The following is a 27359-nucleotide window of genomic DNA, read 5'->3' on the forward strand; positions in this document are numbered from 1 at the left end:
CCTCAGCAGTGACACGTCTGTCACAACAGTGAAGTCTGGGTGGGGAGGGGAGAGCAGACTGCTCCAGGCCAGATTGGCATCTGTGTGCCATCATAGAAGATCCTGAGCCATCTCTTGTGAGATCTGAATGGAGTAGGGGACGGCGCCCTGGATGCAGGACCCATGTAGGACTCATATATGCCATCTGACATTCCGAACGAGAAGGATGCGTGAGGCTAGCAGTCCAAGAAGTCACAGAGCCATCTTCAACAAATCCCACAATTGAACCCGAAATATCTGGATTGCATTTTGAATGTCCCAGGCTTACTGTGGTGGTAGAAAAGCTTTGAACGCCACTATGTCCAGAACAGCCTCAACAGACTGAATTCCTCTGTGTAGGGCGCAGGTGGGATTTTGGCTTGTTAACCGAAAACCCCAAGGATGTCAGGAGTTGAGCCATTATGCAGAGGTAGAATACGACTGAAGCGTGCCCACCCTTAGCAACCAATCATCGAGGTATGAAAAGATGTAGTTTCTGCAGGGGGTTTTAAAGTAGCAGGTGAGTGGAGCTCAGGCAGGTAACGATGCAGGGTTCTAGGGGAACGAAGAACAAGTGCTTCACGGTGCTGCCAGGTCAAAGGAAGAGCCAAAATCCCTGTATAAGATATGAGCTAAGAGCCCATAGCAAAACAAACATAAAAACAAGTCCTCGGCACACGTATATAGTATACAGTTAATACAGTAGCGAAATTATAATGTAGTCGACACCGGTGGTTCCATGAAATTTGTTTTATGCAAGAAATGTTCGTAAAAGAAAACGCCAGCCGCTACCTGTGACTCTTCAGGGCTGGGAACAATGAAATACAACAATCAAAATTTAGTGAGAAATCAACACGTTAATACGTTTGAAAGATAATCAGTGACACTAGTAGGGTGAGAAACATAACTCCCTGATAACCGTGGAAACCCTATAGAGACCTGAATTAGAAGAAGAAATGAGAGAGAATTGTCTGGCAAAAGGATGCAGCATGCATCATGTAGTACACCTCAAGAAATTAAGAACTCTTCAAAACAAATGGCGAATTCAAAATTGATAAAACATGGAACGATTTGCTTGGAGAAAAAATCATACTGACCACCGGAGATCATATCTGTTAAAATCAACTGAGTTTGAATAACCCGACTTAGTGCATGCGTATACACACGAGTGATAAGTGGTGAAACAAGAGTACAAGATAGACAATGAATAAAAAGGGAAGAAACAATGATTTAAATCACATGAGAATGTGTGTTGACACTGATTTGCGCAAACTGGAAGGCTATTAACTCATAGCACAAACAGTATAATGCGCACACACAAATGCGCCATTTCGTCTTATTCAGAAAAGAACATTAAAAAATAATTAGTGCTAAATCGCTGGGGTAAGGATGAAATCAAAGACAAAATCCATGCGAAATATGCCAGCGATATGCGGAAGATGAGGGTGGCCGAACAGAGCAGTAATTGTAATTGTAAATATTCTTGTATAGCGCTACTGCCACCCTACGGGTATCCTGGCGCTCAGTATAGGACCAACAGCCATCAGGTGAAAGAATCGGGGGGAGAGAGAGCACAGAGGGTCAAAATTTCAGAAATAGCCATGTTTTTAGGCTCTTTCTGAATTCCATTAAAGAATCAGTATGTCTAATCCTCGGTGGTAGCTCATTCCACAGATAAGCACCAACCACACTGAAGGCCCTCCCCCCCCAACCTAGAGCGTTTGAATTTCGGAATCACCAGCAAACTGGCACCAGATGAGCGAAGCTGCCTCCGAGGGCGATACCAGGCAAACCTTTCCTGTAATGGGACTGGACCCAAATCATATATGGCTCTGCACACCAGGCATAGAGATTTAAAGAGGACCCTTTCCTTAATTGGCAGCCAGTGTAATTCTCTCAGGGCGTAGGTAGATGAGGAATTACGTCGCAGGTTCAGCACCACTTTTGCCGTGGCAGACTGGACTCTCTGTAGACCCTGAAAAATGTACTGAGGGGCCCCCATATATAAGGAATTACAATAGTCCAGTCTACTCAACACTGTGCTGCTTACTACCAGGGGACGCAAAGCCTTCGGTAGCATTGGAAGTATCCGACAAAGCAAACGCAACAAGCCAAAGCACACACTGGCTGTCTTGTTTTCCTGCCACTCCATTTGGAGGTCCTTATCAATTAGGACCCCAAGATTGCATATTGTACGGGCCGGAGTCAGCGGATCCTCCTCAAGAGTGAGTCTAAACTCCAACGGTATATGTATAGGCAGCTTCGCCGATGAGCAGTATAACACCTCGGTCTTCCCTCCATTGAACTGCAGGGAATTCCTCCGCAGCCAATCTGCGGTTTGTCGCATGCACTCTTGGAGCATATCCATTGAGACTACCTGTTTTCCTCCCAAGGAAAACGCCAGTTGCGTATCGTCCGCGTAGTTGACCAAGTCAACCCCGAACAATTTAATAATGGGGAAGAGCAGCTGCAAATAAATGTTAATAGGGCTGATGGCAGAGCCCTGCGGTACCCCATAAACTATAGGTGATTTGCGAGATGTGAACAGTGCCAAGGTTACCGACTGTTGTCTCCCTGACAGATAGGACCGCAGCCATTGCAAGGCCCGTCCCTTCACCCCTATTCTCTCCAATCTCTCTAACAAAAGTGGGTGGCTCACTTTGTCGAACGTGGCCAACATATCGAGAAGCACTAAAACAGTGGCATTCCCGTTGTCGGCCCGCATCCGTAGATTATTCATCATGGTGCACAGAGCTGACTCGGTCCCATGCCCGGGCCAGAATCCGAACTGATCCCTGTCCAATAGATGATATTCCTCCAAAAAGCAGGATAGAGACCTGCTTACAGCCTTTTCCAAGATTTTGATTGGAAAGGGAAGGAGGGAAATTGATCGAAATGTTACCGGATTTGTCGGAACCAAAGAGGGCTTCTTAATCAGGGGCGTCACTACCGCCTGCTTCCATCCCTCCGGGACGGTGCCTTCTTCCAGGGACTGATTGCATATCTGTCGTAACCAGGGAAAGGTCATTTGATCATAGGTTTTCCACACTTTCTGAGGCAGGAGATCAGATGGAGATCCTGAGGATATGCTTTGCGCCAGAGTGTTAAAAGTGAGATCGGTAAGGATCTGAAAGCTATCCAAGTTGCACAGCTGACCCAGCTGCCCTTCCGTCGCCTGTGAATCAGAGACCTGGACGACAGTTTCATTATCCGCAAAGGAGCCAACAATCTTCGCCACTTTATCCACGAAATGGGAAGCAATCTCATCACACAGTTTCTATGAAGCCAACACTTTGTTGCCCAAACAAGTTGGGACGGAGAGGTCCCTGACTACCTTAAACAGGTCTTTGGTCCCATTAGAAGCTTGTAGGATGGAGTTGGCATAAATGTTTGCTTTACACTCCAGGATAAGCACCTTGTACTTAGCCTGTGCCACCCTCAGCTCTAACGTGTCCTCCTCTAGGTACCTCTTCCTCCATTTCCTCTCAGCCTTTTTACATAGTAAACGTAACAGTTTCAGTTCCTCGTTATACCAATGGTGCTGAGATTTTGTTTCTAATTCTTATTTTTTTTGGGGGGGGATTAATTGATCCAACGCATCCGTGATGTATTTCTGGTAGATGTTATAATTTTCCTCAACTGTAGCAGTGGCACAGAAGAGTTTAGTAGTGGGTGGCGTAAGAAGGACATCCGTCCTGCCTAATTTCGCCCATTCCCTTCCTATCCGATAGGCCGCTGGAGTTTTGGAATGGTCCCCCAGACCAGGTAACACGATTTTAAAATGAATTAAATAATGATCTGTCCAATTTTGAGGTATAATGTTCAGTATCTCGGTTTCCAGAGCGTTGGCAAACAGCAGGTCAAGAGTGTGTCCTCCATGATGGGTTGGAGATTTAACCAGTTGTTGAAGGCTAAAATTAGCACAGGTGTAATTCAGATCTCTCAAATAGCTTCACAGTTTAGCATTCTCCTACAGATTAAAATCTCTCAAAATAATCACTCTAGAGTGATGGTGTCTAAAAATGACTGTTACTGGATGGCACTCCCTGGGGGTCTATAACAAATCATTCCCGTTAACAGGCTGCTTCTAGGTTCCTGCAGCGAGAACCCATGAATTCAATCCCATCTACCTCATCAACCTTCAGTGGAGCAAAATTCAACTCTTCCCTGAATATCACTCCAACCCCTCCTCCTCTGCCCTCTGTTCCTGGATTATGCAGGATTTTATACCCGGCGGGGAATGCAAATCCTACTTCTACCACGGACTCGGCTCTGATTCAAGTTTCTGTTAAAAACAAAACATCAAAATTCATGTCTTCAATCAGCACTGGAATTTCCACATAGTGCTTAACTAACGACCGACTATTAATCAGCCCGCAATTCAAGGTATTCTACAAAGTGACGACTCATCATTCACAGAGGGTCCCCGATATGCGGAGTCAGAATATACCCGCTTACCTAATTTCAATAGCTGTTCTCTTGTGTAGGTAATGCAGCATTCCTCTCTGCTTAAACAGGCAGCATAGCTGGCACTAGGCATATCCGTAGCGCGGATGGGCGCAGGCGGGTTTGCCTCTGGCGCGCCTCCGGTGCGCCCACTGCGCGCTTGCATTGCCCGCGATTAAATAGGCAAGCAAGCGAGTAGTGAAAATGCCATGCAAATATTGACTGTCGGGGGAAGAAGTGAATAAATTAGGGAATCGTTTACCCGAGAAGTGCATTATGCGTGTATCTAATGTCGAGAGGAAAAGATAAAAAAGGCCCGCAATGAGTTGCAAAGCTGCACTATTGGATGCCATATCAAAGTCATCGAGAAAAGTGAAACAACGGTTAAGCTGGGGAAACACACCGAAGAACCGGTGATAATTAAAACCCGGTATACGGGTAAAATAAGCCGCGGTTAGGGCCATCAGAATCAAAGAATACCACATGAGCGGGTGTGTCCGTGACTTGGCGGGCCTGGAAGAAAATATGGGCAACGGTCATTGTTTAATAAAACGGGAAAAGGAGCAGAAATCCCAAGGATGTCAGGAGTTCAGCCATTATCCAGAGGTAGAATATGACTGCAGCGTGCCCACCCTTAGCAGCCAATCATCGAGGTATGAAAATATGTGTATCGCTGACCTCCAAAGATGGACGGTGATTACCACCATCACTTTTGTGAACATCCACAGAAACAAGATAAGGACAAAAGGTGGAAAGGTACAATAAACGTCTTCTTGGCCAATCTTGAACAACAGATAATGCAGGTGAACTGTAGGATGAGTATATGAAAATAGGCGTCCTGCAAGTCCAGGAACACCATCCAGTCTTCTGGGGATTGAGCTGAAATACCTGAGCCAAGGAGAGCTTTTTGAACTTGTCCTTCCGCAAAAACTCCGCAGCGATCCAGGATGGGTCTGCGGCCTTCTCTGGAATGAGGAAGTAGTCCAGCACCAGCTCGATGGTACCTTCAAACATTATCAGATTGACTTCCTGCATCTGGATTGTGGAGTGCTCCTCTGAAATGCTCAGGCATAAAATGAAGACTGGGTGGGGAAGCAAAGAAAGACAGGGTGCATCCGCTGTAGATAATTTGTAAGATCCACCCTTGAAGTGAAGGTTCTCCAGCTGTGGAGGAAATGCCATATTCAACCTCCTACAAGCCAGGCATGGGCCTGTGAAAGCAAACTGAAGCAGCTAGTCTGCTGCTGCAGAAGAGGAGGAAGAATGGGAGGACTCATGCCCCTGCTAGTGCCAATGGTTTTGACTGGTGCTGCTGCTCCAGAGCGCTGGGTCAGTTGCTATTAACACAGATTGGGAAGGCTTTTGTTATGTGTGCGCTAGCTCTCTGCAGTAGCCCCAAAACATCCTGTATAGGTCTGCAAATTACTTAGCTAGTAATGACTGCACCCCTGCCTTTCCTAAAGGACCTAGCAGTGGCGTGACTGTCTTTAAAGTGCCCCAGTGCAGATTCAACCATTTCACGAAATAGCCTTGAAACATCAACTAGTATGTCCATTAAGGATGATACGTTTCCCCTAAAAACCAGGTTGATCCATTCCAGGCATGAGCACAACAGTGGTGACTATAGTCTTTGCAATCAGGAGGCACTATGTGCATGCTTTGTACATGTAAGAGAGTCAAGTATAAAGGCATTGTGGCTGGGCACCTTAGTCACATTTTAGCTTTCAAATTAAGAGGAGCTTAGTGTAGTGCGGTTCCTGTGTGGAAATGAATGAGTATTTTCCTCTGGAGGCTAGACCTGCCTGAAGATCTCTGACAAAAGCTTCATTGGTGAAAGTTGTTGGTTTTGTTGTCTATTTTTCTTGTAATATCCGTGTCATGGAGTCCTCCATCTGGGAAGCCCATAGTCCTGGAAATGCCCAAAGGTGGCACTTCTCCCAACGAGGGTAAAGGAAACAAGGGCTAAGCTACTGATTTGCTTGTGTTTACAACCTGGGTACTGCCTAACCAAGCACAGGTGCGGTTAGGTCAACAGTTTAGAGGTAAATCACTGAAGTACGATATTATTTCCTGGTACAAAGGCCTCAGGGTTTCTCCTTCTGAAGCTGGACCTGTACAGACAAAGAGCAGTTACGCTGAATTCCTTCAAGAGGGATGGCCATGTAGTTTATTATTTAATGAACAACCATGATGACTATAGTATCCCATTTAAAGTCATATTGTTTACAGTGAGTGGAGTGGTATTTAGTGGATACCCATTTTACTACAAAAAAATAGAGAACTTCATTCACTGGGAGCTTGTTCAGGAGCCCCCTGGTTATGGCCACATCACATTGCTGCACATAAGCATTTCCTATACTTCCAAAAATGGGACTGTTTCTCTTTTCTACGGAGGGTACCACCTAAAAAGAAAGACTAGCCCGACTACGAACCGGGGCAAGATATGCCCTGCAATGGATGCCAATAGCTGCTAAAATGAATTGAAAAAAAGGATGCTAGTCCTTTGAATGACAGAAAGAGGCGTAATGTAACTTATAAAGAACGTAGTTCCATATGTACCAGTAAAAGCCCTCGTCTGCAATATTTTGGTTCCATCAAAATATAAATTCATGAGAAAAGGTGGTTGATCCTTTTGCTCCCATGCTAATGCAAAGACTTATATGTCTTTGCTATTTGAGGCTAAAAGTTGTAGGCAGTATCCAAAATTGTTTGCATGAAAAGTAAGTAAAAATAAAGTCAACAGAGACCAACCTGGTATTGAGTGTCTTTTTCCACAGACACCTATTAAGTTAGATGCAACTCAATCATAGTCCACAAGACATTGCATGCAGTGAGCTAGGATCCAGCTCTTAAAACGTTCAATACAGCCATTTCACAAACTAATTTTACCATTGTTTTATCCAGGTAGGCCATCTTCTCTTGTAATTCTGGGGATTTGATGTTTGGGTACGGCATGCCCACCATCACCACACATCTGTAGAGAGAGCATGTGGAAGAGTTACCATTATAACATAGCTATAAGAAAAACATTCAATCACCTAAGTAAACTACACATGCTTACCATATGACAAAGTGCAGAGTAGATGCCTCCACCAAAATGTATATATATTTCACCAGTGCCCAATAACTACATCAAGCTAACCGGTTACATAATTTGAAACAGAGGCCCTTTATAAATATATCTGATACTACAGTTGAAAACAACTGTGAATATTACAAAGGCTGATTTGTATATTTCAATCTGGAGTGGATAGCGGGCAAAAATGATGGACAGGAATGTGGGCCCAAGTGACAGCCAGTGGCTGAGGTTAATTTAAGCATTCCTCCCATCCCTTTTTATTTGTGGCATTATATGTCTTGTGTGATGGGTATCTTAAATGTGGGTCCACTACACACAGTACCTAGGACTCAAGCTATGCCACTCTGATGAGGCACAAGTAGACTAGTCTGAGGATGCTTATTTCCCACATGGAGAAAACCTGCCCTGGTAGGTCGAAACGATTCAAAAGGGGGTGGTGATGGACAGAGTATCTGAATTAAGTAGAACACTCCTACCCAGTCAAAAGATCAGGGCTTGATCCATCACAGTTTTTTAGCTCACTGCACCATCCCAGTTCAGAACCTGGCTACATGCAAATTAGTCTGACCCTGGCCCAGTGCATCATGGGAACAGGGCAGACCAAACTACCAAGCCAATTCTTTACTGGAAAGGAAACAAGCTTCCGGGGACCGGTTTCTGGCATTACAGCCGTCTTCGGCCCGGCTTGCTTGAATCCTGATGGTGCAGTGAGCAAGGGACTCACCTCTGAGCATACCCTTCCACACTTGTGGTGGCCAAAACGATTCAAAAGGGGGTGGTGATGGACAGAGTATCTGAATTAAGCAGAACACTCCTACCCAGTCAAAAGATCAGGGCTTGATCCATCACAGTTTTTTAGCTCACAGCACCATCCCAGTTCAGAACCTGGCTACATGCAAATTAGTCTGACCCTGGCCCAGTGCATCATGGGAACAGGGCAGACCAAACTACCAAGCCAATTCTTTACTGGAAAGGAAACAAGCTTCCGGGACCGGTTTCTGGCATTACAGCCGTCTTCGGCCCGGCTTGCTTGAATCCTGATGGTGCAGTGAGCAAGGGACTCACATCTGAGCATACCCTTCCACACTTGTGGTGGCCAAAACGATTCAAAAGGGGGTGGTGATGGAGGTCGAGGCAGACTTTTCCTACAGGAGCAAGACTAAAGCTGATTTGCATATGGTTCTTCTCGGTCTACAGTGACATAGTGTGCAAAAAAAATTAACAGGAACATGGCCCAAGCCATCGCCTGAAGTTAATTCGAACATTCCTTGCATCACTTTGTTTTTCATCATATCTGCCAGTAAATGCAACATTAACAACAAGTTTATTATCCAGTGGTGCATAAGTAGAACTCAAATGTGCTGCTTAAAATATACATGATCCACTTCTCACCTTCCTAGGTCATCCGAAAAGTTTATTCCTTCACTCATTTTTCCTCCGACCACAGAAAAAAGTAGAGCCCCCGATAGAACACCTCCTGTCTGGCTGCAGCGCTGCAGATGTGAGGAAAGATTGACTGTGAATTACATGTTTTTCTAAATTGTATACTCTATATGGAGTCCTACCTTTTTTTATTCCGATGACCACCCTCCACCACCTAACATCAGGTATAACCATAGCAAAGTGTCAATGATTTAACATCTCCGATGCGTTACCTTAAAAGGGCCCTAATAGCCCCTGACTTCTGCAGCCACATAACATACCAGAACCATTTGATTACAACAGCCAAATCTTATGGCGGGTGGCAAGGTGCTATGCCATGTGAAGGACAGAATTTGAAGATTTAAGATAGCATTTCACTTATATGAGACATCTTCCTCATTTTATTTTTATATTGTGCTGGGTCTCACCATTTGCTAATCTTTCTCTAAATAGGAAAAGCAATAAAGACCATCACATGGTATGAATGTGTTAGAAGATTTGCAGCTGTACATAACACCAGTTGGCAACATACAAAACTGAAAGCAGATGAGATTGCCTGCGATATGGCGAACGGAGCCCTAAATATCAGAGAGACACAATCCGTAAAAGTGCACAGCAGCAATGCATCGAACAGCCACACTGGGACTAATGTTGCAACATAATTTTGTAAACATCCAAAACTAAGACGACATGAGGTGCTGCTAGAATCCCGCGTGTGTTAGTATAGAGTAGGCTTGCCTCTCACAATGATAGACTATCAGCTGGAAAAGGTTTATTGCCACTGATTCGGCAGGTTGATGTGAGCACAGGTGATATTTATTATAGGAACCCAGAGAAAAGATGCTCTTATCTCTGTATCCAACTACAACCTCTTATAAAAGAGTAGGGGATCACTAGGAAAGAGGATTTAACAATATATGACATTTTGGAAAACATTACTTGGCCTGTAATTTGTTATCCTTGGGCTTTGATGTTCCACTGCTTTGCGCTGGTTGGTGTGGGAATAGAAACTAAAACCCAAACTAAGGTTAAAGTTGTAACTGACCACATAGAAACCTTACACGAAGCCTACATTACCACCATGAAACCTTAACAACACCTTTATAGGGCTGACTGTGACAAGAATTCCATTGATCCTTAGAATGATTTGGAAAAAATCATAAACCGAGAGACCTCTAAAATCTATGGGCAAAGAAATAAGGGAAATAGTGTGTACTCAAGCTGGGGGACATACTCAAAAAAACTTGTGAACTTGATAACTCTGCATCAAGTGAGATTTATTCTGCGTAATGTAAGTCCTCCATAGGGACCCACAGGTCGGCAGACTTCACTACTAACAGCGATAACTGGTAATAACACTTATTTTATTTATTTTGTTGCATTTAGATAGTGCTTTTTCAAAGCACTTTACATGATGAAACAATGGTACAAAATATATTGAGTTAACTGACATACTGAGAAGAAAAGAATAGTGCATGGAAGAGAGTGGGTGAACAGTTGAATAAGAGATTAATTTTGAACTAAGAAAGGGAATGATTTAAGTTTTGACATGAACACAAAATGACACAGGCCTAGTATTTCAAATATTGAGGTTATCTAGGAGGAACTAGACAAACTTGGTTTGAAGAATGAAACAGAAGGACAGCATATTAAAGAAATTATGGGGGATAGATAAGGAGGAGTTCAAGCATAGACCAATTACAAACACTACAGAGAAACTGCAACAGAAGTCTAGCGTGATAACAGAGGAAACAAAAATATAAGTGTAAGAGCTTTCAACAATAATTGAAGCACACCATTGGTAAAAGTTTCAACAAGGACGCCAGTAGAACAAGAGGCAAGAGAAATGAGAGGAGCAAAGACAGAGAAAAAACTAAAGTAAGAATTAAGAGTTGGGTGACCCTAACAACTTTGGTGGCTATCAGAAATCTACAGGTGTGTGAAACAGTGGAGGTGTGGAGAAGTGTGGCTCAATGGTTAGAGCGGCAGACCCTGATGCAGAGGTCTAGCCCGGGACCAGGGTTCAATTCCCCGCCTCGGCGGGTCTTGGGCTCAAAAATTCCACGGACCTGATAATTCTCGCTTCGGTGCCTATTCCAATCATGGAGTCCCACTCTGCAACTCTGGGCAATAGCTTGCTTAATCGCCACAACGGCCCCCACAATGCTAAGGATGCCTGGCCTCCACCTTGGGGGTGCCCAGGAGTGGACACCTCACAGGGAATGCCAGGATGGGTTCCACAGCGGTATTCGTACAAGCGCCTTGAGACCCTTGCGGGTTAGTAGTGCGCTATACAAGTATCAATTTACATTTACATTTACAGGAATCAAAAGAAAATAAGTCAAAGTAAGCCATTCCTGCAAACTACAACTTGATAAAGCTAGAGAGGGAGAAGACAAAAACAGGACGGAGTTGATATTGAATTACACAACCCCATTAAAGCCACTTCAGTAGACACCCTTTGTGATGAGAGCTCTGTATTTTCGACTTGGAAACTCTACCTGGGGAATCATGGAAGGGTGCCTTAGTATATCGCTGCCCCCTTTCCCCCCCCCAAAAAAAAAAAAGACTTCAGCCACAAATTAACTGAATGTCTTGTCCCCATGTACTTGCTTTTAATAAATTCCTGCTAGTGGGAGATTTCAGCTTCCACACAGAACTAGGTTCAAACCCAGAAACACAAATACTACTGTCCGACTTGGAAATCTAGGACTAAATCATATAATAATTGGCTTCCACATAGTTTGCCGGGCACCCTTTAGACCTTATTTTTACTAATGCCTCGGACCTTCAGGTGTACTTCCGTTCTCCAGTAATCTGGTCAGACCATTACTCTATAAACTTCCAGATCTCTATCAAAGGGAAACAACTTGGTAGGAAGAACGAATTTCTTGAAAAGACAAGGCACTGGAAGAAAATCTCCAACTCCACGTTCCCTTCCTTTTCCACAGTCCAACATGTCATTAAGTCCTATGACATAAATAGTGCTCCCACAAACTTCCACGAGTCTATTTCCCAGACCCTAGATATAGCTCCCCTCAAGCCTAGCTGCTCTAACTCCATTAAGCCTCATTCCCCCTGGTTCTCGGAAGAACTAAAAACAGGAGAAAACAGCCTGTAGGAAATTGGAGAGAAAATGGCACTCCTCCAAATCTCACTGACAAAACCACTTTTAAATCAGCATTAAACAGCTATCATAAAAAGCTCCAAGCAGCCCACAATTTCCACATTATTAATAGAACTGAGAGTGCGGGGAATTCAGCCAACTAACTATTTAAAGTTTTAAATAAACTCATGAGGCTCACTGCCAGTAAACCTTCCATGCCGGCCTCCCAGGAGCTATGCTATGTTCTGGCAAACCATTTTGAAGAGAAAATCACTACTATCTATAAGAACCGCTCTCAACTCCCCTCACTAACCGAAACCTTATCCACCACTCCCCTATTCACCAATTTCTTCATCTCTTTAGAGCATTTTGAATTCTTCACTTTGGAGCAAGCTCTGGAAACGATTAACAAAATCAAATCAGGTTACCCCTCCGACCTCTCCCCTCCCAACATCATGGTGACAATTGCCACCACTCTGCTTCTAGTCATCACAGCACGGTTTAATTTTTCTCTAAGCACTGTGATTTCACCTCTTGTTTGAAAACTGCACAAGTTATGCCCATTCTGAAGAAGAAAAAAACAACAGACAAAGGAAGTAATCATAAATGCATGAGATGTGGCAAACACAGAAAGTATAAGAGAAAACCTTCCCATAGAAAGACAACAGATGATAAAGGCTGTTCATTCCAGGGTATTAAATAGGTGGGGTTTGAGCGATAAGAAGAAAACCATTATAGGGTCATGAGGAGAGCATATAATAGTGCAATTAACAATATCAAATGACAATTATAGAAGCGTTAAATGAAAGGTAATAGTTAAGAGTGATGTGCGGGTGTAAGAGGGGGAAGTGCTGCCAAACACAAGTAGTTCCTATAGAATGTGCCTGCTGCAATACCAATTGAACAGGATGAAGAGAACTGGAAGTAGACTTACACTTATGCACTTGGAGTATTCCGCTAAAACCTGTTCCACCTGGTTTGCTTTCTTGGGTTCCTGGAAGATCTATTGGAAACATTAGAAGTAACACCAAGAGATTCAGTCACAGGAACAGAAGCCATGAATGTCTCATGGACTTGTAAGTAGAACAACCTAAATGATGTTTGGAATGTCACCTTCTTCCCTTGCCAGAGATACTGATGGCCTATGTGCTCTGGAATGGAGTATTGTCAGCAGGTTTACCAATGAGGTTATGAATGTGTCACCTTAGATGTATGGGGTTTCCAAATATTTGGACTTTCATAGACTGAGGATTACTAATGTTAACTTTGAGGAGCACTATGTGGATCACAATCTGACAGCTGTTGACATTTTACCACTCATTCAAGTGAATATGAGGTTGATACCTTTCTGGAGAGGTCAAATTTCCCAAGCAGTTGAGTTTTTTGGATTTGCATATTTTACTTTCTACACCTTCACTTTAATACCCAAATGACATGAAAATATTTCTCATTAATTTAAACCAAAACATGCTTGTATCTCCAAGAGTACTGAATTCAAAATAAAGTTGGAATCAAAAGCATATGCTCAACAAGCTTCTATTTTAAAAAAACAGGAGTGCAAATATATTTTCTTCCAAAATGGAAGCCGACCTACCTTTTTTTTCAAAGCCAAGCGTTTTAGCAGGCCTGATTTCTCCCAGTGTCCAAACACCTGTTTTTCATATTCATAAGACGCAAAAAAGCATACCAGGCCCCCTGGCACCACATTACATAAATTGGCGAGAATGCGGCCGGTCTCATCCATCTGTGGGGAAAATGTCATCAGGATTATCATGTGCTTTAACACTGATTGCCTTTATTGCGCCGACCGCTATTCTCAAGCATTTTCTTGCCACCATTTTCCTCCCGCCCACCGCCTTAGTGCTCCTCCCTCCTCCCTCCTCACTTAATGGAGACCGTAGCATGGCTCCTTGAACAGGCTCCTCGCACCAGCTTCACTGCTGACGCACAAGCAGCCGTTCTTACCCTGCCCTGACTACCTGTGACTTTGCTTGTTTGCCTTGTTTTCGCTGCTTAGCCAATTGTAACTGTAATGCTCATATCTGTAGAATTCACCTCACTGTTAGCAATTTTACTTAACCGGTCTCTGTTACTTTTACAATAGTCACTCCTCTGTCAACTTAATTGTACTTTTACTTTATTTTGCCTAACCCATAGCTGCCGTACCTCACCTCGATCCAAGGTAGGAACGTTCACCTGCTAACACTGCCTTTTCCCAAGCAAAACACTGAAGTAGCCTCATACACGATGATCACCACACCCCAAGCCTTACTCCACTACCTTGTGCTCAACGCTCGTTCTCACTGTAAGCAGGCCACAGAGATCTGGGATAACATCACCTCCCTCAGCCCCATGCCATCGTCCTCACCGAGACTTGGCTCAAGCCCACATCCGTGCCCGACATCGCCTCAGCAACACCTAACGGCTACAAGTTTGCACACTGAGACCGCACCAACAAACACGGAGGTGGAATTGCCATCATCCACAAAAGGCCATCATTCGAACTACCACCATGGACGCCACCTCGATCGAGGAACACCAACTTCCAACTCCAAACAGACGGCAAAACCACCACCAGAACCCCCCCGCTTATCTACAGACTCGCCAGGACCTCGCCCTAGCTTCTGCAACACCATCCCTGAATTTATCACCCCACTAGCCACTGACTCCAAGCAGTGTATCTACCTCTGAGACTTCAACTTTCACCTTAACTACCTTAACAACGAAACCGCACCGCTTGGAAACAACTTCAGCCTCACCCAGCTAGGTACCAACCCCACACACATCGCAGGTCCATCGGGAAAACAAGGAACAGAAGAGGAAGAACACAAGGAGGATGAGGTTATCCACCATGGGTAGCAAGCATTCTAAATCTTGCAACCAAACTTCTTACAAAAATAAAAGACTGAAATTATATACAGGTAACCCAAACAAGAGGGGCATCAGTAGTGTTAGGAAAGCATTTACCCTCCACACATGTTCAATGATCGTGATCATTGTAGCAAAAGTTATGCACTAAATGTTTGCAAACATCTTAGGTACAAATAAATAATAAACATGCACAAACTTAAGTGTACCCAAGACTCAGGACTTAATTTACACAGGGAAGCCACTAGGCATTCCCAGGCCGCTTGTATACCAAACAAGAAGAAAATATGCAAGTACGAGCCAGGACTTTTGTAGAGAGCATCAACAGGGGCGACCATGTTGAAAATAAAAGGCAGGGAGGGTCCCTCTCTCATGGTGCATTACATGGGTGACCCTAAAGAGTACCAATACTCAAATCTGGTGGGGTTTTCTGAGTGGAGGGTCCCATAAACTGTTGCCTACAAAGAGGAAAAGATGTGGAATTATGGCCAGAGCAGTTTGACTATTGAACTGAGAAACCTGGTTCGAGTCTCTGCATCGGCTCAACATCATGTCTGTCTGAGCGAATAACTTAAGCTGCCCGTGCCTACCAGAAATCGATGTGACCCTCTATAATGTAACTTGCGCTCCGATAGCTTTTGGGTCTGGTTTGTGCTGTAGAAAACTCCAAAAATACAGCGCTCCATTTAGGTAGAGAAAGGTAAAAATGTAAATTACAAAGATGGCACAGCTTGTCAATAATTTCAATTCGTACAGTGGCAACTGCATAATGCTCAAATATCTCATTTTATCTCTTCAGCTAAGCAGACATAGTGTTATCTTTCAAATTCAGAAACTTGATTGAGCTTGTACTCTGAGATCCTCCTAAAAAGTGGCCAATTTAAAATGTTTCTGTGCAACCTTGTCACGACTGAAGTAGGAATCAATAAAGCTTCTCAATAAGGCCGAATATTTCTTTCACAGTGCTGTGCTGATTTCTTTTTATCATGGATTTTAGCAGTAAAAGGTTCCATGAAAAGAATTCAAAGCTTTTACTAGTATTAATACTGAGACCTGACTTTTCCATCATCCTCCAGAGGAGGATGATGGCACGTGCATCTCATTGCATGCTTTCTCAACAGTTATCATGGGGAGAGGTTAATCAGATGCTTGGCAATGGAGTGTGGTTGTGTCTAGGCAGATAGTTCGGTTGTTGATGGACCTTTTTGGTAACAATCATTGTCTCTCACCTTACCAAGAGAGGCACACCTTAGGGTGCAAGGCACCGCATCAGCAGCAGCGTTTTCTCACTACAGGTCTATCTCACTGACTGAACCACAACTCTAAATATTCTGTCCCAGGCTGACTTAAATCACTCAAGCAACTATGGTATGCAGTTCCTTTTAGTGAGAGTAGAAGAAGAGGCCTAGTCGGTCTAACACGCTAACCCTATGGTAGAGACAGGGTGTCTCCCATTTTGGGATTTGGGGCCCCCACACGTGTCATGATTCATCGTAGGGCATTCTCCTAGTCAGGCCGGCGCTGCAATGCCTGACGGGCACCCTATGAAGGGTCTTTATCTGAGATCTTTTCATTCGTGTCCCCACTATAGGGTTAGTATGTTAGACCGACTAGACCTCTTCTTCTTCTACTCTCACTAAAAGGAACGGCATACCATAGTTGCTTGCTTAAGCCCCCAGGGGCACGAATGCTGGACCTACAAGCGCCCCTAATCCCTCATTTTTTACATAAACTAAATCACTCCCATCCAGCTGAGTCCAATTTTCATCCAGCCCTGTACCCAATAATTTTCCCACCATGATCACTGACAGACATGCACACCTTCAGGTAACCCGGACTAGAGCCTACCTGTCAGTTATCCTACCCCACCAAGCCATTTAAATACCGCCATCTAAAAGAGTCAATTGAAGCGTGCATCGAGTTTACACTTACTCCAATGAACTAATTGCTGCATTCACCTTTTGGTCATTCTTTAGAGAGAGACCACTACAGCACCATGACCCTTTCATGGAGTTGTCCTCTCAATATCTGGTTCAGAACAGGGCATTTTTCATCCATTGTCTGGGTACCTATCTCACATGTTCTGCACAGTCTCTCCACAAGGAATACATAAGCTGGTCCAAGACACTCAGTCAGTGTTATACTCTTCGCCAATCAGCATTTGTTCAGGTATCTTTAAACAAGGAAGTATAGGAGGCATGGAATAGAAAAGGAGGGTGAAATCTCTAGAAAAGCAGAAGAAGGGGAACGTGAGGGGAAGAAGAAACAAGGAGAATAAAAGACAAAGGAGCAGAAGATTAAGAAATGAAGGAGCAGAATAGGAATTGAAAAGGATGAAGAGAAGTAGACATTGATGAAGTGGTAGAGTGGAATAAAGCTGGGGAGGGGTAAAAGAGGAAGCAAGACGCGGAAAGATGAAGAAGGATGAGAAAGAGGAGCTGGGAGGAGGGGAAGGAGATGAAGGTGAAAATTATGAGAAGAAGAGTGAAGTATTAGTGAAAGAAGGGATGAGTGGGATGAGAGCAGTTTGAGGTTGTAAAGAGCGGCATATGGCGGAAAGAACAAAATTAAGAGAACAAGAGAGAGAGGAGAGTGAATAAGAAGGCGGCAGGTGGGCTCAGGGAGGCAGGATGTCACCTCATACCTGACTCAATAGGCGGTAGTTTTATCTGACTGTATTGTTCATTCGCAGTTTGACTGGGGCAGAGCTGTAACAAGAGCTAAGTGAGTAAACTGAATCAAGGGGGACTCACAGGGCATGGACGTCAGTTATGGGTTGCCAAGGGCAGCAGCAGCGACCCATGGCTTGCCCCTGGTACTGCCTTTGCGTCCCCTGAACTCAGAGGTGACAAGTGAAAAAAGTAGTGCCTCCTCCTTGTTTTCTGCTCATTATTTATTATATTGATATTGAATAATTATTTGTTGTTCTTTACTGGTGTAATAAAAAGTCGAGCAGCAGGATCTGGAACATGACCTTCACTGGAATCTTAGGTAAGCAACATAAAAAGTAAAATAAAAAGCTTTTAAATGTATGTTGAATGCGTGCATGCAGGTGAAAGTGAGTTTGCTTGAGAGAGTGTGTGTGTGCATGAGCATGTACGTTTTTATGAGGGAGTGTGCGTGAGTGAAAGTGTTTGTGAGTTAGTGAGAGATTGAGTGAAAATAAATTCGTGCAAGTGAGTACAATGAGAGAGCAAAAGTAAGTGGGAGCGGCCAGAGGGAGTGGGAGTGGTGAGAAGGAGTGTGAATAAGTGAACGCAAGTGAGCATGGGTGAGAATGTACTGTTGTAAGTCTGTTGGACCGGGCAGGCTTCTTGGCTTATAGAAGCATCCTTTCAAAATGCTGGCACTTGCATTCTGGAGGTAATACTTGCCCATGGCATACCTACAGTACAATGCTGGTAGTGGCACAAAGGTAAATCTTGTAATGGGCACCCATGGAAAAAAGCTGGTGCAGGCATACTGGAGGGAATTCTTGGTATAGGTGGAAATACTATGGCTGGCACATGAGAGTAAACTCTTGGAATACTGGAGGAAAAATGTGGTATATTTATCATGAGGTATCCATGACAAAATTCTGTCCCCCATATACTAGTCATAATTTTTGACCTAATGGTCATCTACAGTACATGGGCAGCACTAAAGATCTGGCACATTGTGTTTAATGTTTGCGCAAAAGCAGCACCCATGACAATGTCATACGGCGGCACACGCAGACCATTTTAAAAACAAAATGGGATCAACTCGTGTACTTTCAAGTTTTATCATCTTTGGTACATCATGAAAAAACTTTAATATTTGAGTGTCTTTTCCCAGCCTATGGCTTTAGCAAACTTCTATGAAAATGATGCTTTAAAATGCACTATTAGAGCTCATTTCTTTCACTATTTTCTCGGAGGAGAGATTCCCACCCCTCAAACCCCCTAGATGATGTCACTCACTTACTACAATTCAGGTAAATGTTCCCTTGACATATCATGGTCATATGATGTCACTACCTGTGATGTTATTAAGGTCAAAGGGTGTATGATGTCATTTCCGTTACCCCAGGCATTTTGGAGAATCGACATCCATGTCACAGGGACCAGTAGTTGGCTCCTAGATCTACCAGAATCTTCCCCCTCGAAGACATCTGTGCTAGGAGTTCGGAAAAGGTCTGGCCATTCCCATCCGAAGGGAACGAGAACAGTTTGCCTGTAGTCAGATTAGTAAGCAGAAGTGGAGGAAGCTCCTACTCTCAGATCGCAGCCAACACCTGGAACCGCCACAACCAACACCTCATTTCCGCTATTCCGAATGGCCCTCAAGAACTGGCTGTTCTAATAGACTTCCGTGGCCTGCAAGCGCCTGGATACCCTATTGCGTGAATAGCCGCGCTTTATAAAGTCTAATCGATTGATTACAACACCAGTCAGCTTTCCTGAGACAACCTCGACGAGTGCCAATTGCCAATGGACTGATTGGAAAAGAAGACAGACGAAACAAAAATCGCTATACTGCAAATGAACCTTTCACATTGTGAAACATTCTGAATGGGAAGCTTTTCCCTTAAAACAAATACTGCTCAGTTTTAATTCACAACTGCACTTCAGCAAGTAAACACTAGATGGTAGCAAACCCACACAGTTACTTAAATTAAATGAAAGGGGGAAAAAGTTTCAGTTTCAAAGAAGATATTAATAAATGCGAGAGAAAAGCACGTCGGTTAGATTTAGAATGAAATATGAATGGGAAAACCTTTGACGGAGGAACAAACAGAAGCGCGGCGCCATGTAGCAGCGTGTCAAACGAGCAGGGAAACCTGAAGGAAAAAATATGTTTCTGTCCAGGTATGTTTCTGTCCAGGCAAGGTTTTTTTTTCAGGTTTTTTTTTAATAAAAGATAAAGAGTAACTGAAAAGCAATGACGGATGCTTGTTTGAAAATGGTTTAAATTTAACACGACATGCAGCTAGGGTCAGTGTCATCTAAAAGATTTTGAGGTTCAAGAGCAAAACATATTTTGGGGGCCTTTAAGGAACTAATGTAGATGTTATAATCACTTTCCTGATAATTCAAACCCACATTATGCCAACTAATTATACTAAATTATATGTCACATTTCAACAGGGTCAACACAAAAACAGTTGAAATACTTGAGCGGGAACACAAATACTCTTAAGATGACACTGGTGAGACTTTTTTGCTCATTATGCACTGCAGTAATGGCTCTGAAATGCTCTGAGCCCTTCTAATCAGGACTCCGTGCATCGCCCTGAGCCTGAAAGCTGAATGTATCTGATTGGCTTTCGCCTAATACTTGCAAGTCCCTAGTATATGGTACAAGGTGTATCTAGGGCTTGGAAGCTAGAGTGTCTCTCATGGACTACAGCACTAGCTATGCCACCACGAGTATGACAAGGTAACACGTGTTCCAGGCTGCCAGTGCAGACTGGTAGTACAGACTAGTAGTACAGTTTTAAACTCCTAACTCGACTTTGCAATTTAAGGTAACGGCAAAGCCCAGTCCTCCCTTTTTAATATACACAAGTCACCCCTAAGATAGCTTATCGAGCCCCAAGGCAGGGTGCTGTGTATTATAAGGTGGAAAATGTACATGTTTTACATGTTAAAGCAGTAAAACCCAAAATTGAAGTCGTTACTTGCGAAAAGGTTATACGCCCCATTGGTGAGTGCAGAGTTCTAGGCTGATACCTTCGCTCTGCTAACTTCTGACTGGGACTACAACATTTCGTACTGTAAGGTATCACAAGAATCAGTGCATTAAATCGGATTTAATGGTTGAATCAAATGTTATGTCACTGGTGGGCAAAGCGTAACTTTAGAACTTGCCATTTTTGTTGCCCAAGGTACCCAGTGCTCATTTACGGTTGCACGCAAGAACTGTCCTCACAGACAGCCCTCTGCCCTCCTGGGGAGGAGGGAGAACGACTCCCAAGAAAAGATACAATAGAAGCCTGCGTGGAAGAGAGGTTTTACCTCTCCCTGTCATGAAGCCAAATGAGTGTTAGCCCGAAAGGCGAGCATTGCCTTTGAAGGGCAAATGGGAAACACTTGGAAGAGGGGCTGCTCTATTGTTTAAGCTGGCAGGCTGCCCTAGGGACAGAGTGGGGAAACCAGTAGTCAATTCGTTTTTTCAGGGGTCTGTAGCCTCCTTGGAAGCCACACCTCTTGGTTGGGCTAAAAAGTAATGCATGCTAAGAGATGGGTTCTGCCATGTTGGAAGTGGGCAGAATGGAGCCTTCTGGGATAGCTATATGCCACAATTCACAATAAGTAGTCATCAGGAGGGAGGGAACCTGGAGAGCATCACATGGGCATTAAAAGGGCAAACCCGGCACCCAGAATTCTGATCTCTTTGGACTGGAGTAGAGGACCGAATAAGGATTGCCCTGCTGCACCAAGAGCCAGCAAAGAGAAGCTGCAATAACGGGGACAAAGCCTGCTGCACCCAGAGGCTAGCAAAGGGAAAGAACTGTCTCTGCTGTGTCCTGTCCTGTCTTGGAGAAGACGACTCCTGAGTCCAGCCAAGAGTCATGTGGCTGACCTCACGTTCGCAGCAGAGGGCCACAATAGCTGTAGAAGCCTGTAGGGGCGAGTTGGTAGCCCAGATATGCTGATTGCAGCTCCTTGCTGCGGTGCAGGTGAAGGGGCCAGGACCAGACATAAAAAATTGTCCCAGAGTCTGTTGGACCCAGGGGAGCCCTTTGAGTGCAGCTGGCTTGCCCAGAAAGCAAGTTGCCTTCAAAAGAAGGAAACTACTGAAACTGGTGTACCGGGCAACTGAGAGCCAAATGGAAACTGGACTTCTGCCAAGCCAAAGAGGAATTCAAGGGACAACGACCCCTGTGGCCAGGATCACCTCACCAAGCGTACGGACAGAGGAGTAGTCCCAGGAAGACCCCCATTGATCACACAGCATCTTCAGCATCCTGTACCCCTTGCATTAGGACCACTCCATAGAAACCAATGGCACAGGGACACTGAAGCTGGAACTGTATTGGAGGCTGCTTTCCTCGTAGATGTAACTGTTTCTGTGGACTATGCTAGTCCAACTGACTGACTCGCTGCCAGTGTTGGAGGCCCAAAGTCCTTCTAAGTAATCGTCTCCAGCCTTACTGTAACATTTTGATGAAAACGTTTTTAAGTTTCAAATGTGATGAATTTGCCAGTGCTTGTTTGTGGTTACATGAAAAGTCTTGATTTATTGGTCCTTGTAAATTCTAACTCCCCGGAACCATCCGGTGGATCCTTTTCATTTTGGTGTCTATAAATTAATAAAGATATAACCTATTTTTATAAATTTCCATGAGACTTGTGTTTCTTCTTAAAATGATTTACTGCTATTTAAATGCTCTTGAAGCCACAACTATCCAGGGTTGAGCTAAGGTTTGATAAATGAAGTGTGACTGGTCCTAAAGGGGTTGGAAGTGTATTACATAGTGAGGTCCCACAACCACATCATATAATACACCTCATTACCTCACTGAACCCCTCCCAAGAACAGTTTCGGAAGTGAGAACGCATATGCAACATTGAGGGAGCCAGGCCCTTACACGCTTTCTGTACAGTGTTCAGTGACATAGTGCTTGGCCTTAAGGTCTCCGACAGCTTTGGGGTCCTCCTGGTGTGGTCATCACACAAATTCGAGCCGTGTGAGAAACATTAATACCAGAAGCATACCAGATGAGGGTCTATCACTGACATCTCCTTATGGCAGTCCTAGCAGAGTTTATAGTACAACTTGTAAAAGCTCTCTTTCTGGTGATCACAAAGTCATTGACCTATGGGCTGTCAAGCCAGATTTAAAAAGAGAGCAAACTGCCATAATGTATAGCTATGTTTTCTCTAGAGCCTCATGTTCAACAACCATTGGTAAAACCATATAGGTTGGACTTTGGAAAGTAGTTACAATAGTTAATTTTGATTTATTTTTAATTGAACTCGTATACCAAAAAATATAAAGTGAAGAAAAAAAGAAAACATGCTGCCACCAAAAAGTAACATCCATAAGTTTGCAATAAAATTTTGAATTAAAAAAAATACCATTGAATGTAATTTTAATTCAATAGTGAAAGCGCTTTCTAGCAGGCTGTTCTACATAGAACAAGCATGAAAAACCTTTTTAGTTTTAATGCACAGCGTAATATGATTATTACTGGTGCAGAGAAAGCACACTTGGCTTTGAATTACTGTAACCCGGAGAGTTAAGCTTAAGGATAAAACGGTCTTAAATATACAGTGTTTAATGTGTTTGTAGGAAATTGGTTTACTGCTTGAGGGGGGTAAACCCCTACTCAGCCCTCTGGTAGCTTGGCACAAACACAGTCAGGCTCAACTTAGAGGCAATGTGTAAAGTATTTAAGCAGCACTTCAAACAGTAATAAAGTGAAAACACAACACAAGAAATCTCCCATACCAATTTAGAAAAACAGAGTACATTTTAATAAATTATTTGACACCAAAACGACAAAAAAAACAATTAGGAGAATCGGAGAGATGTTATTTTAAAGATTTAGGTAGAAATAGTGCTGAGAAGCACAAAGTGCCAACTGTGGATATCCGATCGCACTGCACTAGGACAAAGTCACAAGTTCAAGCCAACCGCAATGGAGCATGGACCTATAAAGGGATCAAGTTAGGCTTGCTGAACAAAGTACCTGAAATCCTGATTGCAGAACGTTGCGAGGTCCCACGTCGAGGATGCGTCACGCTGTGGTGATTCGGGGCTAGGAAGCGAGGTCCTACGCAAAGGATGTGTCGTACATCAGCGGTTCCAAAGAGCCACGGCGCTGTGATCAAGGCTCTGCGTTGAGGATGTGTCGCACAGTGGTTCCGAGGAGCTGCGAGGTCCTGCATTGTGGATGGGTCTCGGAGCAGTAGCTCCAGTGCGAGGCAACACGTCTGTTCTACCTGAACCAAAGCTGGCCTGGCAGAGCACCTTCAGGCCCACTTCGAAGAGTCCAGGACTGGGTGGCACCACTTGGGGCAAGACCCACTGTAAACAGAGTCCAAGTGCTGGGTACAAGGAGGCTGGAGCATTTTCTGTCCCATAGGCTCTGATCAGGAAGCCAGCCTACTATCCCTTGGCAGTCACTCTGGTGGTCCTGGATTCCAGATGCAGGTCCAGTGCTTCTCACTCAGGCAGCAGAGTAGCAGTTGTCCTTGGAGCAGAGCAGCACAGCAATCCTTCCTCAGAGTATTCCCCATGTCCAGACTTAAGAGGTAGATCTGAGGGTCCAATATTTATACCTGGTGCTAGCTGTGAAGTAGGAGACGTTTCTAGAGGGTTCCACCCACAGAAGTATTTGGAATGTCCTTCCTCCCTGTCCTCGCCCTAGCTTGTTTGGGGGCACAACAGACTAGTGTGACACCCTTTGTTAGGCAGTCTTTGTGTGAGCTAGTGTTATAGGTGACAGCTGTGTCCTCCCTATCAGGACATAGATGGTTGATTCTGCCAACACCTATTACCCCTTTGTCTCGATGACTAGCAGCAATACACAAAGACCAACTGTCAGCTACTCCTAGTCATGTGGCCCAGGATACGGGCTTTAGGCACCAAATGGTTAGGACAAAAGAATGCCAACTTTCCAAAATTGGCATTTTCTGAATTGTGAGTCATAATCCAACTTTAGCATTAAAGAGGGGTCTAAATTACAATTCTTTAGAGAACAAACTTAGCATTCCTACCTGCTCCCTTCAGAAAGTTATCACTTATTAAATGTGATAAGGTAACCCAACTTTATCCAATGGGAGAGGCAGGCCTCGCAGTAGTGAAAAACTAATTTTAGAGATTTTCACTCCCAGGACACGTAAAAGTAAAAAGTATATGCTTAACTTTTTAAATACACGAGACCCTCCCCTCAGCTGTTTAGGGCTTATCCAAGTGGTGACATATATATATATATATATTAAAAAATAAGGTTTAGGCCTGTGAAAAGGTTTATTTTGCCAGGTCGAAATGGCAGTTTGAAACTTCACACAGAGGCTGCATTGGCAGGCCTGAGACATGTTCTAAAGGGTTATTTAAGTAGGTGGCACAATGAGCGCTGTAGGCCCTGTGCATTTAATTTACAGGCCTGGGTGCATGCAGTACCACTTTACTAAATGTGCCAATTTGGTGTGAGCCAACCTTACCATGTATAAAGAAGAGCACAAAAAACTTAGCACTGGTGTGTGGAGTCCTAAAAGCCAACAAAAACGGGTTAAAAAACAACAGGAGGGTGAAGGCAAAAGGTTTGGGGATGGCCCTGCAGAGAGGGCCAAGTCCAACAGTCACATCATTAACACAATTTGTCACAATCACCCATTCTGATGCCTGTATGTGATGATATTCTATGACTGGACACTGGCGGAGAGAATATAGTTCACTAGTATGCGCAAAACTAAACCAGGCTAATATCACATACTTTTAATATACTCACCATCTCAGGAAGGTCTCTCTTTTGATAAGTGAACTCTAGCTGCTGATTGGATGGGCCACTGCAAATCACAATTGGCAATATATTGTCTGGTGGAATAACATGACCTAATAGAAACAAGCAAATACAAACAAGCAAAATCAATAGGATATTCTTTATCACTTCTAGTTTTCATAGACTATGGCTGAGGATGGCATTGGATTATCTTTAAATTTAATATAAATTAAACAGTTACATTTTTTACATAGCTTTTGCACGCAGAGTAGGATAGGTAGCAGCAGAGTTTCACAGAATGGAACCTGCAACAAAGATTCTTCAAAGACCAATGGGCTTTAAAGATCATTCAACACCTAGCCGGAGGATTGTTCCTTGCGTTTTCTGGTGGCAACGTTTTCTTCTGTCATGTAAACTTGATTACGCCTAAGGAAAGACACTAGTGCAGTTACTTCTCTATCTTACACTGGAAGAAGATAGATGAACTAATTTGCTTCTACCTCTGTTTGATTCTCAGAAATATATTAGAGTTCTATGTAGTATTTGGTCAGAGTGTTAATAAAATAGCAACAAACAGATCTATAAAGGCTGGAGAAAACTACAGCTGACTAGCTGTCAAAGTTTCCATGTGAATCTGTTGAAAATTGGATATTCCTAAGAGTAGGATACCATTTCTCTCTAGTTAATCCATTACTACTGCTCCGTAGCCCGATTCTCATCTTGTGTGCCACCATGAAGCAGGATTGAAAACTGCTGACAAAGCTGATAAAAAGAAAGCGCATAATGGTTGGTACAGTCCTCCACTGCAAGCATCATATGTTGACATACAACAATCCATATTATAACACTTCTTCGAAAAGAAGGCAATTTGGTATAAGTTTTATGATGATGGGCTGTTGGGAATTCATAACTAAAAGTAGCATTCGAACTAGAAATAACTTTATCTTAGTCCTACATCGTGATTCTTTAGCATTTTGAACTTGCAGATACATTCCGACACACTAAACATGGAAAATGGAGGAGGAAAAGTCAGCAGCCAAGGCCAGTAGGTTACAAAAAAACAAACTTGACAAACTAAGCATTGTTCCAGAAAGAAATATTTAGAGTATGGTGTCTGCAGAATGCAACTAAGGTAGCAATTGTAGCACCCTTACATCTTTTATTCAAAATATGCCACCAAACTGCCTTATTTCTTGTGGAGCTTACTGGAATACTGGATGAAGTATTTGTCTCAGAGAGAAAATATCAGTGGAAGACAAAAGAGAAGATCCTCCTGGCAATGGTGAAATTAGCAACTATTGGGCCAGCATCACTACCATCAAAGAATACAAAAACGGGCAAAGGGTGTCTGAACGGAAGGACCAGGTGCAATGAAGATGGTGAAAAACTAACCAGGCTGGTTTCTACCGGCTCCAACGAGTACTAGATAGATTGTGCAGGTGTCCAATGCCCTACACAGTTCATTCACATGTCAAGAAAAAGTCATGACATTATGCATCAAACAAGTGGAAAGGTCGGATGGGAGAATATTTTCCACTTGGAAGGACAGGTGCAACTGTTTCCCTCATTCCATGACCACGTTACTTCCTTGTGGAGACAGAAGTTCCTTCTGAAGTAGACGAACACAGCCCAAGATCACAATTGGCGTGCAACCAGGATATGCAAGCACCCTAACTCTTTCTCTGATCTTCTGTATTACACTTATTAATTTATTCCAAGGCTGGAACCACTAGGAAGAAAAAGTCATGTTGAGGAAGTTGTCCACTCTCAGGAGTAGTATATCCTGTGTCACACTTAAGTGAAGAATTTTCCAAATTAACAGAATCCAGTTTGAGTGAATCAAGGAATATGTTAGGTAATTAAGAAAATACCCACAATAAAACAGGATACTAATGGTAAGGATCAGGCTAAATTCTGCTGGGTCCTTGCTAATGCTCTGTTCAGACAGTTGTCCGGGGAGGGGAAGCAGAGACTTCAGCAGCAGCAGCCACCATGGCCAGCCTCTC

The 27359-nt window shown here is 43.6% G+C and overlaps 1 protein-coding gene across 3 annotated transcripts in view; it reads right to left on the reverse strand.

Annotated features, from left to right (window-relative positions):
- DDX11 (DEAD/H-box helicase 11) overlaps window positions 1-27359 on the reverse strand; it is a 471297-nt gene that overhangs the window by 102931 nt on the left and 341007 nt on the right. For all 3 annotated transcript variants that reach the window (XM_078673722.1, XM_078673723.1, XM_078673721.1), the window contains exons 20-24: window positions 25363-25466; window positions 13666-13815; window positions 13006-13074; window positions 8936-9036; window positions 7354-7438 (exon numbers count right to left, since the gene is read on the reverse strand). In XM_078673722.1, the coding sequence (XP_078529848.1) occupies window positions 7354-7438; window positions 8936-9036; window positions 13006-13074; window positions 13666-13815; window positions 25363-25466 (509 nt within the window). The remainder of the gene's footprint in view (window positions 1-7353; window positions 7439-8935; window positions 9037-13005; window positions 13075-13665; window positions 13816-25362; window positions 25467-27359) is intronic.

Source organism: Lissotriton helveticus, chromosome 1_1 (assembly GCF_964261635.1).
Source record: "Lissotriton helveticus chromosome 1_1, aLisHel1.1, whole genome shotgun sequence".
NCBI classification, from domain to species: domain Eukaryota; kingdom Metazoa; phylum Chordata; class Amphibia; order Caudata; family Salamandridae; genus Lissotriton; species Lissotriton helveticus.